Genomic DNA, 16,317 nt, shown 5'->3' with positions numbered 1-16,317 from the left:
AAAAAAAAAAAATCTCATGCTCTATTACGCCACTCCAATCATTTACAGTTCTTACCGGCCTTGGTTCGTGTAATATTTTAATGCAAATATGCTTTACCATGACATTTTAGGTAAAAAGGAAAAAAGTTTCCATGTTTCTGGCTGGTGCAGTATCCATTTGAGGAGCTCACTAAAATCAGCCTCTTATTCCCTGGGCTGGTCTCACTGAATGGGCACTCTTTTCCCTGGTTGGTTAAAACACCTCCAGAAATTAAAAAAAAAGGGGGGGGAGGGGGGAGAGGGGGAGAAACGAGGAGGACTAATTAAACTTCCCCAGAGAATGAATTTTTTTTAAAGATCCTATGTGTGATAAACCCACCTAAGGCAGAAACACCGATTCCTGTCCCCCTACCTCCAGTCCCCATGCAAATCTACATCTGAGTAACATTATTTCATTAGGATTCCATTTTCCAACCTGCTTTGTGCAGTCAGCAAGTGTCTGAATACACGGCCACTTTACTGCTCCAATGCAAACCGCTGCAGAGAAAGTGGTCTGCCCATGCCACACCACCTTTCAATTGTGTATATAATTTTATAAATGATATAAAATCTGCTTCTAGTCCCTGAAAAAAAAAAAAAAGAAAAGAAAAGAAAAGAAAGGAAGAAACACAAGCATGGCACACTGCAATTTTGGAAGGATTTAAAATATGTGATTTCTGCTGGTACCTACTGTATTGGGTTTTACATAAAGCTTTTTTCAATAAGGTAAATTGTTACATGACAAACTCATCTCCCACCATTATCATCCGCTGTTTGTGTTTAACAACAGGAGTCCCGCGCTAACAAAACTGTTGTAATGGCTGCACAAATTACTCAGCTGAAAGCTTTCACCAAACAAAACAGTATTAATCAGCAGTTCTTACGAAGGTGCTAATTAAAAACAATTTTCTTCCTCAGTTTGCAATACTAAAGCCATCTTCACTTGCACAGTTTCCAATATGCAGCTACTGTATTTGCTCACACACGTCAGGCCCTCTATTAACTATTGAATCTCCTATTAGCCATTTCATTACGTTTCTGTTCCCAAGCTTGTTGACATTTAAAAAGTCACAGTATGATCTGTTTTGTCTATTAAAAAATGTATTAATTGAAAAGTCACGGGGACAAAAAAAAAAAAGACAAAACGTAGACTCCAGATGCACAGATTTCCGGGGCATTAGATGCGGGGAGCATGTAGCCACAGCCCATGCAGTGAGCTCTCTGGGTAAAAAGACATCTGAGGAATTAAAATAGCATTTCAGGCTTCCTGAACACCATCAGGCTCCTTCCTAGTTTGGAAATAGTGCTCTCAGGGAAAGATATTTGCCCTCTGTCAAAATTCAGTTTTGAAGGAGATCTAGTCTTCCTTTCAAATCAATCTTTCCTCCATGGGATGCAATCAGCAGAAGACAAGACACTTCATACATACAGTCTGAACTCAGAGTTTAATTCCGGGGTGGAGCCTGGGACCTGGAGCCCAGACCTAGAGTCTAAACAGCTTCATCTTCCCTGTAAGTGTGTGTGTACTTATGGCCACATCGACGTGGATTTCCACGTGGCTAACCTGCTCTCCACCCTCCTCGGTCCTGCTGGGCAGTGCCACCAAATTGTTTGGTGTAGATTGGAAACCAGTCAGATGTTGACTAAATGCAAAGACAAACTCCTTGGAAGCTGGGCTGGGGGGGTAGAGAACAGCCTATTTCTATTTAAAAACAAACACACAAGTAAAAAACAACAAAACAAAAGTCTAACCCTGAGGGGAAGGCATGCCCCATTTTGATAGTGGAGAGAAGAAAAAAACAAAACAAAACACCACCGCAACCACCTCCTGCCTGTGGCATTAAAACCAGGTTCAAAAGCAGTTAACTAGTTTAGGACAGACACCTGGCTGCTGCAAAAGGGCTCCAGAGGGCCACTAATCCTTCCATTCACTCCGTTAACTGCTGGGTCCCCCAGATTGATTCAACAGGTATGCAGTGGTAAATTCAGCCCCTACGGAAGCCAAAGGGGAAATCAGCAAGGGGCAGGCAGCTCTTCTCTGAAACACCCGAGGAACCAGCCAGAAAAGCTTTTATGCCCCAGACAAGTTTTCTGCTGAATACTGAGCACCTAAATTACCCTTCCCTAATGGAACTTACATTTTCATGCTCAGTCAAAAAGCCAACAAAATACACAATTTATACAAAATAGCATCAACCTCTTAGGTAGTCTTTTCGAGCGCTTTTATCCCAATTCACAGCATATGTCCTGCTATAAAATAAAATATATTTCTTACAACCAACTTATATGTGGCTGTTCATATCGCCGCATTAGAACTGACCATGGGTGGTATTAGAAACATTCTCACATCCCCGCCAGATCTACTTAGCATGACAAAGGAAAAGGAGGAGTTTTAGTAGAAGATCTAGGTACAGGGGCAAGGGAAGTGTCATGATGATTCTTATGATTTGCTAAATAGACAGGCTGTTTTTTGAAACAAACACACGCATAATTACATAATAGACAATTATGTAATTATGGAATGGGGCATTTCAATGCAAGGTATACAACCCAATACCAATGCATAGAAATAATTCTTAATTATGGAGCTCAAAAGGAATGTAAATAGATCAACTTTCCAAAGCAGCTATATTTCCCCCTTCTCAATATTGGGATTTCACTAAAATGTAAGAAAAGAAAAGAAGAAAAGAAAAAAAAAAAACCATCACTGTTAAATTATTTAATAATATACAACATTTGTTTCTCAAAAACATCCAAAGAACCTGGCTAGAGACATTTCTGGACGAGGATCCCATAAAGAAGAGATCCATGAAATCCTCAACAATTTACAGGAGATTCTCTAGGTTTTCATCACACAATAAACACATTTGCTTACTAGGTGTCTCTTGGAACAGCTCAATTCTAACACTGTCTCGAGCTTAGGTAACTGCACACTCTCTTCTTAGATACGAAAAAGATAAAAATACAAACAAATTGCTGGTTTACCTTTTAAAATACTATTTCTCTTAGAGAAATAAACACTGCATTTCTACACCCACAACACACGAATGCAAATTGAATTCTTGCCAATTCATGTATTTTCATGAGGGGGAAAAAAATGGAAATAGTCTCATGATTCTGCTGTTCTGTATTTTAAAAGAAAAACAGAAAGAATAGACCATATTAGGTGCTACTGCGGAGATGGGCTTTCTTTGTCTGGCAGATTTGGTTGCAGGTTTTACAGAAAAAATAATTCCTGCTGTATCTCCGCCAGTACAAATGGAACTACCTGTGTTGCCTTTTAAAACATTCCCAATTCTAATTTTTAAACAAGAAAATATGAAGGCAGTGTGCTACCTATACAGTCGCCAAAGGAGAGCTGCCACTAGCTGAACTACTCAGCTAAATGGCTGGTTTGCGTTGCCCTGGTCTTTATCCAGCACTGAGAATAGACTGCTGTTTTACCCAAAGAGGAATAAATTGCTGTTATTGTGATGTTAGCCCATCACTTGGCATTGCAATTCAAGTTTTTGTGAGCAAGAAATGTACGATCTAACTGCAACTTGACCTATGCCTTCCGAGATCCATCTAGGTGCTCTAATGGAGCAGAAAGAGTGGTGAATACAAGGACATGCAAACTGATGGCAAAAAATTTGTTTGTTGATAAGAGGGAGAAGAGAAGACATTTGAGAGTCGCTGTTTTTATGATGGCTAAGTTTGTTTAACATGCAAAAGGATTCCTCCTCTCTCCCCAACTCAGTCTCCCTTTAATTGCATCACACTAACTACATGCTTATAAACATAGGAGCATGTAACCTATGAATGACATGACTACTAATGTGAGAGCAGATGATTCCTCACAGATAAACATCTGAATTTTCCACAAAAGGCATTAAGGCGTCTCTTGGATGCACGAGGCTAGAAAATGCTTGGGTTCCCTGCAGAAAAGGCATTCTCTCTTAATCCCAGGTAGCACCTTTTAAATGTTTACTACACCCTTGAATCATAGCATTTAACAATATATACTCACTTTAAATAAGATAACGGGCGTGATTGGGTTTTTAAAACTCCCGTGGTTGTGGTTTAGTTTATCAACCATTTATTCCAAATTTCTCTGGGAAGGATCTATTTTTGAAAGAAGTCTGGTGAACAGCAGCAGTTAGATGTGAGCCCTGATAAAGGCTCACTTTTCATTCATAGTCAGAGCCTAAATGTGCTCTTCTTGTACCTAAACAGATAATAAGCACTCAGCACACTCCTCCTCCTTGACACAACACATTGAGACTAATCACACATAATTGGAGAGGAGGAGCAGAGGGCTGGCCACGCTATTGTGTCCAGAGGACAAATGGTCAGTTTATAAGGCTTTAGGCTGATGGAGTCATTTCTTATACATCTACAGGGGAAAAACCGTCCAGTTTAAAAGGGAAAAAAGATGAGCAAGGGAGACAGGAAAAGAGATGGCAGCTTTAACACAAATTAATTTGATGGAGATCAGAAAGATATGCTTTTTTTTTTTATTAACCAAGATAGAATCATCATGTTTGCGGTTTTATACATTAAAAACAACTGCCACCAAATGGAACAAAGACCAAGGTATTTTTTTTTTTTTTTTTAATAGGGGTGACAAACACCAAAGGAAATTCTGTTTCAATTAGAGGCAAAAATATTTAGGGTGCTTACAAGTCCAATTCAAATAGCAGAAAGGCTGTTTATAGGTATTTAAAGACAAACAAAGGTTTAGTGCAGGAAGAGCAATAAGCAGACTGAAAAAAAAGAGAGGACACAGGGAGGCTGGGGAATAATGTGGGTGAGGACAGGTGGGCTTCATAATCATACGTGGAATGACGCCAAGGTGGTGGTGGTGTGGGGCTGACCACGTCTTTGGGGCTGGACAGGAAGCCAATGGCTTGCTGCATATTACACACATTCCAGACTTCTGGTTTTTAGAAAATATTCCTTGTGTACTTGATGTTTTTCTTCATCTTTTGAGCAGCTTAGTCTTCTCTCCATTTTTGGTTAAAATAAGCAGAAGTGGGTAATGAAGGTTTTCTTCATATATATCCTGGTTTTCCTTTTTCAACTGAAAACAATAAAAATAAAAAAAAAAGGTAAGGAGACTCAGATTAGGATTTTTTACCAGTTGATTTAAATGTTGAGTACAATGAAGACTTCTTACCTAAATATACTGTTCCGGGGGGGTGGGGGGGTGGCGGAAAGCAACTCAGTGGCATTGACATGTCAACACTACGCATCAAGATGGGTGTTTTTCATAAATAGTCACCCTGCATCTGTGACGCTCAGGAACTCTGAGGCACTGCAGTGAAGGCGGCAGACCTGGCCAGCCATTTGATATAGAAGCTTCTGCTCTTGGCCCTCTCTGTCCCCGGCCAGAAACCAGGAATCCCAGTGGGCAGGCCTCTCAGATCCCTGTTTGGAAACCATGGCAACACCTGGGTACCAGGGAAATGCTGATGGGGCCCAGGACATTTCAAAGATTCTCCAGATCCTTCCTAAGGGTTTTAAAATTAATGATAAGTAACTCAACAATTCTTTTCTCTGGCGGGAAAAACATATTCCAACAATCAGAGCCTCAAGCTTTGATTGCACTCAGGTGGACTTCCGAGGGCCTTCCCAGGGCAGATGTACAATGTGAAGTACACTTTTCCTCATTGGCTAGAATAATTCTGGTAGTCATATTTATACTAAATATAGTGGTTAACAATAAGGATTTTTTTCAACATATGTTGATAGATATGCAATTTGATATGTATTCTATTTTGCTGTATTGACAACAAGCTTCAAAACTTCATATGTCCAATTTTCTGAAGGTGTTAACATCATAGATATTTTTATGCTTAAAAATGTTAAACTTCGTGCCTAAGAAAGAGCATTTGTGGGAAGTTTTAATTCATTACTTTATTTTGAAGAAAAAGTGCTGCTGAAAGTTATATACTTCAGGAAACTTATGGAAACTCAAGATACTTGAGAATGCTGGTTTAAATGCTTTGAAAGTGATGATTTTGATGTGAGAGACAAAGGACAACTGAAAAGTTTGAAGGCCAACAATTACAAGCATTATTGGATGAAGATGCGTGTCAAACTTAAAAACAACTTGCAGAAAGATTAAACATTGCTCAGCAAACAATTTTCGATCATTTACAAGCAATGGGAAAGGTTTTAAAGAGAGGAAAATGGGTGCACTATCAACTAAACGGAAGACAAATGGAAAAACGAGAAGTCATCAGTACAATGTTGCTTCAGAGGCACGAAAGAAAGACTTTTTTTGCATCAACTTGTGACTGGCGATGAAAAGTGGGTTTATTCTGAGAATCTCAAATGCATAGAATAATGGGTTGATGCAGGTCAACCATCAACATGGACTGCAAGGCCAAATGGCTTCAGAAAGAAGACAATGCTCTGCATTTGGTGGCATCAGGAAGGTGTGGTGTTTTATGAGCTTCTAAAACCAGGTGAAACCGTTAATACTGATCGCTACCAACAACAAATAATCAATTTGAACCACGCTTTGATCATAAAACCACCAAAATGTTCCAGAAGACACGGCAAAGTAATATTGCTTCATGATGACGCACCATCACACACTTCAAAACCAGTTAAAGACACATTAAAAGATCTTGCCTGGGAAGTATTAACCCACCCGCCGTATTCACCAGAACTTGCTCCTTCAGATTACCATTCGTTCGGATCGACGGCACATGCACTTTCTGAGCAGCTCTTCAAAACGTACAAAGAAGTGGAAAATTGGGTCTTTGAATGGTTTGCCTCAAAACAAGGAAAGTTCTATTGGGACGGTATCCACAAATTAGCTGAAAAATGGGGGAAATGTGCAGCTAGCAATGGACATTGCGTTGAATAAAGCACTTTTGATGTTTCTCTTGAAATTATTGTGTTTTCTTTTATTATAAAATCTGCGTTATTAACTGGTACACCTAGTATGTTTTCTAGCAAATAATATAAAGCTATTTATAAAGATAAAAAAAATCAATATTTTTGAGCCAAATTTTAATTCATTTTTTAATTTATAAGAATCAGAAATAAATACCTTTTTTTTCATTATCCATGGAACCAATTCCTTTATTATTTCAAATCAGACAAACCTCCCCCTCCTCCTTGAAGCTAAATGAATGCCTCCAACATGACACTTCCCTGGACTAGTAAATCTGGGGCCTAACTTGAATCTTTTCAAAGCGCATATTCCTTCTACATCCTATTCCCAAACTGTGGCACGCCCTCACTATTCAGGACAGGAGCAAGGAGCCCACTCTTCCTTCTCTACCTGGTCTTTACTTCTCAATCCATTTCCCTAAGATCTGATGGTGGTGCAATCACTCACGTGACTTCATCTGTTTTCTTACACAGCGTTAGTTCTATTTACAGACGAGTTATCTATTTAGAAAGAGCCTCGTGGATTTCGGTTGCCACCGAAATAATGACAGCGTTCTTCTTAAACACACATCCCTCAATATCACTTTTTAATTAAAAAATAACAACAACAACAACAACCACAACCAACACACAGGAAATGGGTTCCCAAACTTCCCAACCCACACCCACTAATAGGGACCTACCCACTGTAAATACCTTTGGTGTCTGTTGCCGTGGTGATAGAAGGAACACGCTGAAATATTTCACAGGGAAGAGGGGGCCAAGCTAGCTAAATTCTTCCTCGGGGACTGGGGATAAGGCAAAGTTGAATACTCAGCGTGAGTCAGCTGACCTACTCACTCACAAAGCGCTAATATACAGACTCAGATGAGCTCTTTATAAAGTCCCTGAGGTAATGTGTGGCATAAATAAATCTTCTGTAAATATCGCTTAGAAATCACTTTCAGCTTGGATTCTACCCTGACCTCTGGAGGCCAAAGTCGAGGCTTCCCTGGGGGAGGGACCAAGGGCCCTGCCCTATCTTAAAGATGAGCCCTTCCCCAAGGTGGAGAAGAGCGGACAACCCTACACAGATCATTTCAGAACCCGGTGAGGGCACTTGAACACACACAAAGCTGTTGGGCACTATTTGCTTCGATGGGGGAATGTTCCGTGGTTTAAGAATAATTCCATTTTCCCAGGCTATACTTCTTTGCCCGATGAATAATTATAACCTTAAGAAATACAAAAGCCCCTGGGGGGGGGGGGGGAAGAAATGAACAAAAGGGAAATAATGGATAAAACAATTTTTCAATTTCATAGGCTAAAACAGGGTCTTTGAAGACGGAAACAAGTTATATAGCTGCTATTAGTCACATTATCCTTCACTTCCTAATTGAATGCCACACGCTCAGCCTTGCCGTGGCGTGAACAGCAGCAGCGGGAGAGGGGTTCAGACTGTTTACCCTTCACAGTGTCCACAATTACCAACAGCCCACCACACCGACCATAAGCACCAGCCACTTGTGATGCGGCATGTTGAATAGAAAAGCAGAAGTGCAATATGGCCGTGCTTTTCACACAATGTACTGACTTCACAGCCGAGCCGAGCCTGTTTTCGTAGCTGAGTACAGAAACACAGAAAACAAACTCACGGATGGTTTTGTGAAAGTTGAGAGGGAACAAAAAAAAAATACCTATGGCGTGTAAAATTATATTTCAAAGACTATTTGCATGAGTGAGAGTAGTTTGATCAACTAATTTCAAGCCAGCCGCAATCTCAGAGCCAGGTCTCTCTACCTTGCTGAACAATTTGCTATCTTCACATCCTTAAACACTGGGCCATGCATTTCATTCCCAGCCTGGGGGAGACCCAGAGGTTGGAGAGGGGGAGATGGGTGTTTTATTTTTCTTTCCATTGCCTGGGCGAACAGAAAGGCAGTATTTTTTTTTTTTTTTTTTTTTTTAACACACAGCACACCACACCTTTAGCTGCCTGGTCCCTGAGCATGCTGGCTGCATGGCGTGGGCACCATTTAAGCAAAAAACACGGGCAGAAAAGTGCAGAATGGCACCGTTTTGATTACAGGCTTGCTTTTGAACGGAAATAAAATTTCACAGTTAACAATGAGAGGTGAAAAGTTTAAGAGGCAAAGCTGTTCCTCCTGATCACTGACTGGTAATCAGCTTCATGGGTGGTTGCCTAAATCTGTAGAATTTTTTTTTTTTTTTGTACCTTGCACGACTGCCAAGATTGTAACTAATTTTTTTTCTCTCTCCCCCTGTTGTAAGAGAGGAGGGCGTGAAAAACCTCGGCATAGAAAGCAGCTGTGTATGAGTGACGTGAGGCACTAATGCAGAGGGCAAAATTAAAATTCATGAATCTCTTCACAACCATTTGTGTAACAAGATTAAGACGGGACAGCGGAAAAGAGCGGCATTATCAGGCGTCTTACAGTCCTCCAGCTGGTTACGCTCTATTCCGGCACAGTGGGGCTAAGAGGATAACACGCGGCCCGCAGGAACACGCCGCTCCTCCATTTGGGAGCCGGCTCGGCCCGGGGACCGTGGGGGTTTGGCCGGAGATGGGAAGGAAGAAAGCTGATTGCCGCTCAAGATGGAAAAGTTTTAAGCCCCGGCTGTTAGCACGCGGCAAACAAAAGCTGCGGCCGGGGGCGGAGGTTCCCGGCGGCCGCCGGCCCCTGCGCGCCCCCCGAGCCCCGGGCAGGCGGGTGGGAGGCGGGCAGGGACCCAGGGGTGCTGGCTTCGGAGCCTGCCCCTCGCCTGGGTGAAGGGCACCCGGGCTGGGCGAGGAGCTGGGACGCTCCCCACTGCCCCCTGCCTGGCCTCTGGGAGAGATCCCGTCCGGGCACCCTCCCCTTGCCAAGGAGACCTCCGCGTTGGAGCTGGGGTTGGGTCAGCACAGGGGACAACGCGGCTGAGGCGGGGAGCCCAGCATCCTAGCTCTGGTACCCAGGGACGAGGCATGCTCTTGATAGAAGCCAAACCACCAATCCAGCGGCAATTGAGCTCATTATCAAACATCAACACCATGGGCATCCATGTCTGTAGCATTTACCTAGGACGCCCCAGCTCCTCAGAATATCCCCTTAGGCTGCTGCTTCCTGAGAACAAAATGCCACTTTCACCGCTCACCGCACCAAAAGAGGGGAGGGGGACTCTTCTCAGCCCAGTGTCCTCACGTTGGGGAATGTAACGTTTAAGCCATTATGAAGAGATAAAAAATACGGCCAGCTACTTACGAAATTTTACATTTGTGGGACCACTTGGCCCATGATTATTGATAGCGTACTAACTGTGGGTACAGACATAAACATACCAATGTAAAGGTCAGAGGCATGCCTAGGGATTCCGGGAACGGTGCTTTGCAGGACAGTGTTCATAGCTGGAAAAAGAGGACGTTGCTGTCCGCTAGCTGCTGACAGTCTAACGTTCCAGACAAAGGAGAGGTGGCCACCCAGGGCTCAAAAACCTCGTGTTCCAGGGCTTGCAGGGAGGCGAAGAGGGTAGAGGGGAGGGAAGGTATCAGGTCCGACGCTGACTTCTCTGCTGGTGGAGGAACTCCAGGCTTTGCTCTCCCGATCTGTGGCTGAGGATCTAAATGCATTTGTTTTTCGGGGGGGGGGGGGGGGGGGGGGGGGGAGGAAGTGAATGGTAATGACATTGAGGCAGCCATCATCCAATCCCTGTATCTCTAGCCTAAGCTGGGTAGAAGGCAGAATGGGTTGCTTTGGGTAGAGGAAGGCCCTTCTCCCGCCAGGTAAAGCCTCCAGGGCCACCGTCTTTGTTGTGGGGAGGGGTTGAAAGAGGGAAAGTTGTTCTGGAGGGACAGGTGAAATTCCAGTACCATGCCATTCTGCTTTCCTTTTCTGATCGTAAGCAAAGGGCCCAACTCCAACAGGGAGGCCTTAGAGACTCACAGAGGCGAACCCATTCCCGGGAAGGGGGGATTTCCTTTCCTTTGCTGGGAAGATCAGGTCCAGCTTGTACATAAATTTTTCAAAAGTCAGTAACTTCTGCATTAAACCATAGTCTTGGATAATGAAGAGTGCTATTGGTGTTTTTTACAGGAGAACATTAAGGTCAGGCCTTTATTTTTCTGCAGTCACGACTTGCAAAATTGAGACAAGTCAAAGTCTCTTGCCAAGGTCAGACTAGTTTAGAGAAGGGAGGCACAAAATTACGTAAGTAATACATGTTATGCTAGTGACAGTGACATGTATTAGCAAACGTGAGAGACCTAAAGTTTTCAGCACACTTGCCTCTCGGTGTCCTATATTGCTGTATACCCATAAATAATAAAAAGGCTGATAACATTGCTTTATGTAAGCAAGCTTAGAAATCACTCTCAGATAAGTGCTTTTGACCTAAATCTTGTAGCGCCTCGCTCTGACATCTAACCCCACAACTGTGAAATTCTGTAGGAGATTTAACAGTCTCAAACTGCCAACTGACCCAGCCATAAAGCAAGCAGAGATAAAGATTTACAGTCCAACATGATACAATTAGACAGTCACCTTCTATTTATTTCAGTGCAGCTGAGCATTTAACCTACTTAAAGGCCGAAGTTTTTTCATTAAAATATAAACGCTTGTTTATCATTCCTTCGTATGCCACCTCCAGGCATCCTATAAATTAGCCTATTATAAATGAAAAGATAACTTTGTTTCAGAGAAAGGTGTAAACAAGAATGGTTTCTGTAAAAATCCTTCTAGACATGCAAAGATAAAAGATGGCTTTACCACACAAAATAATCAGATACACGGAGCCGTTCAGAGCTAGCACACCTAAGAAGTGCTTTAATCAAATATTTAGGTTACCTGCCAAAAAGACCATGATCTCTTCAAAATGCAATGCGGATTAAAGTGTTATCTAGCACAAGCAGAAAACTAACCTTGGAGTGGAAGTTTGAAATGTGTTCATCGTAATTTTCATGTCTCTGGATAGAGAAGCCAGCTTTTTCAGCTAGATTGCAAAACTGGTTTAAAGTAGTCCCTCGGCGTGGGGCAAATACCATTGCTTTCCCCTAGAATGTTAAAAAGAAAGAAAGAAATGTGCACATTTTAAAACTGGCAGGCAACCAAACATCGCAGACACTGGTCAAAGCGTTTAACGTACTGATCTCAGGTAGAAAACTCAATTGTTCTGGAGACGGCCACACCAGTCCACAGACAGATATGCATCAAATAAGAAAACAACATGTATCCTAGTCAGATGGCCAGTGGCTTTTCAAATAGCACATGTCATAAACAAAATGTGACTCCGCGTTGGTATTCTGTACAACATGCACCACTTCGGGGTTTAGCGGTTTGCACAAAAGCACTAGATTCTCAAGGAACTGGTCCAGGGCAGTGCCACCCACCTTGCGACTCGCTGGCAGCTGCCAATACACCCACAACACAGCTCCGGGGCATGTGGCCACAGACGCTTGTAAATGTGAGTTTATTGTGCCCTGAAATCTCAGTACCAAGAAATCCTCCGCGGAGACAAGGAACCACAATCCCCAGTGGAGAGTTTTCACGTTTCAGTCCTGCCTTTTCTGGGACCATGCTGTCAGCTACAAGGATCTTGGTTTCCAACTTCACTGAATCCTTCAAAATGGCCTTCATTACAGCAAAGCAGCTCCTCTCGGTTCTCAAATGATTGCTTTTCAAAGAAAGTGGTATAAAGAGGACAAACAGGCTTTTCTAAATAAAATGCACAACTTTATGAGACTGTTGCAGTGGGGAGCCAGGGAGGACCTGTATGCAACACACACGGGATTTCAGAAACCCACTGGACATGCAACTCCCTGCTGGTCATATGTTCGCCCCTGGGTGCCTGTGGATGTTCCCTCCCCCTCTCTGATGTGCACAGAATGGCGACGCTTCAGGATCTTCTTTTCTTTTGATTCGGTTACAAGATGGCTGTACGCTTCTGTTAACGTCAAGGTTACAGTTCTCTTCAATGAATGCTGCTTCAGGTTTTGAGGGAATCATAAATATATCCTACTTTCTTATGAAAGGTTTATCATTCCCACCTGCCAACTATTTCCTGAGCATGCAGCACATGTCAGACACCAGGAGAGGGGTTCTCTAGTCATTGTCTCCCTTAAACCTTCAGACCACCAAAACGTAAGGATTATCAGCTCCATTTTACAGGAGGCGAAGGTTGACTAATTGGCCAGGATGACACAACTGGTAAATGGATGGAAACCTATCTGACTCCAATGCCATGTCTCTCTCCTGGTCACTGCATCGCCGCCTCATCAGTACTAGTGATGGCAGTAATAAAAATAGCAACCACTGTGCTAAGTGCTTCAACCTCCCTTAATCCCCTCAACAACCCTGTATGGGAAGATATTGCGTTTCACAAATGATTAAACATGCAATGAAGGGGTTGAAGAATACAAGGAAGAACTGTGTGGCAGAAAGGGTTTTTTAAAATATATATTTTATTGATTTTTTACAGAGTGGAAGAGAGAAGGATAGAGAGTTAGAAACATCGATGAGAGAGAATCATTGATCAGCTGCCTCTTGCATACCCCCCACTGGGGATGTGCCCGCAACATGCCCTTGACTGGAATCGATCAAGGGACCTTTCAGTCTGCAGGCCAACACTCTATCCACTGAGGCAAACCGGTTTCGGCAGAAAGGGTTTTTGGATGTAAAGGGAGTCTCCACCATTAAAGAGCTGAGTCACTGTAGGAAAATGAGAAAACTAATCTCAGAGCTGTTGAGCCTGAGGACCTTGGAGATGTTAGGCTAATCTCATTTGGCAGGTGAGAAACTCAAGTCATCCTAGCTGACCCCCTGAATTTTCTCATCCAGCAAGTGGGAACAGCAAAGCCTGCCCCCACCCCCACCAAGTTGTAAGAATCAGATGAGGTGATGAATATGGAAACAGTTTGAAAAATAAGGTTAAACACATGTAAGACTAGAAACATCTAGAGCACCGAATAGTGCTATAAAAATTCCATCAATTCTCTCTCCTTGTCATTCTCTTTCCCTCATTTACCTGCTAGAAATACCCCGATGCACTGTGTCGGACAGCAAGTATGTTTTCATACTGTGTTTACATAGACATGTACACACTCAGGCACATAATTATAGCAGCACCAATCATGCCAATACACTTAAGGTTCTGTCAGCTTTTCTCATATTAATTGCTATTTTCAGGTGGTTTTCAAACTTAGCAGTAGAAATGCATTTGAATGTGGAAGTAGATATAATACATGGTCTCAGCAGGAGAGCAAACGTCTCTATTTTTTAAAGAAGTAAATACTAGTAGGTCATGTTAGTCATTTCTAAGAGCTGGTTGCCATTCTGGATTTTTGAATAATGGAAGTTTATATTTTTATTTTAAATTCACTTGCAAAAATTGTCTTACAATTACAATGGAAGAGTTGATTTTTAACAGCTATTACCTAAGCCAGCGATTTTCGATCTTTTTCATCTCCTGGCACACAAAAACTAATTATTAAAATTCTGTGGCACACCAAAAAATAGATTTAATGTTTGCCGATCTTACAAAAAAAAAAAAATAGGTCTGATTTTGATTGATTTACAAAGAAATAATAATAATAGTATTTATCTACCCTTTTTGCTCAATGTTTTTTTCAAATCAGGTATTGGTATTTGTATAAAGAATTTCTGACACTAAGAATTAACCAATCAGACACAACTTTATTATGTGTTGTGACCAATAAAATACAACTCTATTATATGACCTATAGATTTATGGTTCAAAAGAGGGCATTCACACCAGAAGGCTTTTGTTTTGTTGGCTGTTATCATTTTTAATATTTGACAATCTAAGGGAAAAAGAGGCCAATGCCACTGATAGATAGAATCATTGATTTGTTGCCTCCTGCACGCCTTACACCTGAGATTGATCCCACAACCTGGGCATATGTCTCTGACCAGAATCAAACCTGGGACCCTTCAGTCTGCAGGCTGATACTCTATCCAAACCAGCCAGGGTTTTTGCATATTTTAAATTTTGCATATTTTAAAAATTCTGTGGCACAAGGGTTAAAAAATCACTGATCTAAGCTATCCTAGCTAATAAAAGAGTAATATGCAAATTGACCATCACTCCAAGATACAAGATGGCTGCCCCTATGTGACCAAAGATGGCTGCCCCCATGTGGACACAAAATGGCCACCAGAAGATGGCCTGCAGGGGAGGGCAGTTGTGGGCAATTAGGGATAACCAGGCCAGCAGAGGAGGGCAGTTAGGGGGTGACTAGGCCTGTAGGAGAGGACAGTTAGGGGCAACCAGGCCAGCAGGGGAGGGCAGTTGGGGGCAATCAGGCCAGCCAGGGAGCAGTTAGGCAACAATCAAGCTATCAGGGGAGTGGTTAGGGGGTGATCAGGCTGGCAGGCAGAAGCAGTTAAGGACAATCAGGCAGGCAGGCAGGCAGGTGAGCGGTTTGGAGCTAGCAGTCCTGGATTGTGAGAGGGATGTCCAACTGCCCATTTACCAACCGCTCATTTAAATGGGCAGTTGGCTATCCCTCAAGGGTCCCAGATTGGAGAGGATGCAGGCTGGGCTGAGGGACAACCTCTCTCACCTCCCCCCACCCACCCTCTGCATGAGTTTTGTGCACCGGGCCTCTAGTTTATCATAATGTTTTTTGTTTTGTTTTTAAAATATATTTTATTGATTTTTTTATAGAGAGGAAGAGAGAGAGGGATAGAGGGCTAGAAACATCGATGAGAGAGAAACATCGACCACCTGCCTCTTGCACACCCCTCACTGGGGATGTGCCCGCAACCAATGCACATGCCCTTGACCGGAATTGAACCTGGGACCTTTCAGTCCGGAGGCCGACGCTCTATCCACTGAGCCAAACCGGTTTTGGCTTTAATGTTTACAGGGCTCTGGGGTTCTTGGTCGGGCTGATGCTTGTATTTACAAAGCACATGCTCTCTACAGTGCACCCTTTGTTGGTTGGGGTGAGCTGTTAGGGGGGCTGCAATGAAGTCTATGGCTGCACTCTCTGCCTAGACATCTCTTTCCTTCTTTAGGCCTCAGTTTACCTGTCCTTCTCTAACCATCCAATCTAGAACAGCAGCCCCCTCCCTCCATCATTATTGACCCCCTCTCCCTGCTCTACCTTTGTTCTTGGCACTCATCACCTCTGACACACATTATATCCTTGTTTGTTATGCCCGCCTCCTCTGGCTGGAATGCACACTCCATGCCAACAGAATCTTCTAATGTTTATTCACCACATTTTCACAGGACCTAGCAGATAGTAGATACTTAACCAATATTTGTTGAGAGAATAAACCAAATGCCAACGTTGAATCATCTGAGAAATTCGAGTCTTTGGGAATTTGAAGGCTATGTTCTATTGCTTATTCTTTAGAAAAGATTTCCTCCAAGAAGCATTTGTAGAGTCAGCAACTATGGTGGGATATGAGA

The 16,317-nt window shown here is 42.7% G+C and overlaps 1 protein-coding gene across 4 annotated transcripts in view; it reads right to left on the bottom strand.

The window, feature by feature from the left end:
* Positions 1 to 4,594: 4,594 nt before the first annotated feature.
* The window catches only part of CAMKMT (calmodulin-lysine N-methyltransferase), a 240,867-nt gene continuing 229,144 nt past the window's right edge, over positions 4,595 to 16,317 (bottom strand). For 3 of the 4 annotated variants that reach the window (XM_036435197.2, XM_036435200.2, XM_036435196.2), the window contains 2 exons: positions 11,801 to 11,932; positions 4,595 to 5,080 (listed from right to left, as the gene is read on the bottom strand). In XM_036435197.2, the coding sequence (XP_036291090.1) occupies positions 4,979 to 5,080; positions 11,801 to 11,932 (234 nt within the window). In that variant the 3' untranslated portion in view covers positions 4,595 to 4,978. The remainder of the gene's footprint in view (positions 5,081 to 11,800; positions 11,933 to 16,317) is intronic. The other variant, XM_036435198.2, reaches the window with a different exon arrangement.

This window comes from Pipistrellus kuhlii, unplaced genomic scaffold (genome assembly GCF_014108245.1).
Source record: "Pipistrellus kuhlii isolate mPipKuh1 unplaced genomic scaffold, mPipKuh1.p scaffold_m20_p_13, whole genome shotgun sequence".
Lineage (NCBI taxonomy): Eukaryota > Metazoa > Chordata > Mammalia > Chiroptera > Vespertilionidae > Pipistrellus > Pipistrellus kuhlii.
Note: the sequence above shows the minus strand (reverse complement) of the source record. Positions and strands in the feature narration are given on the sequence as shown.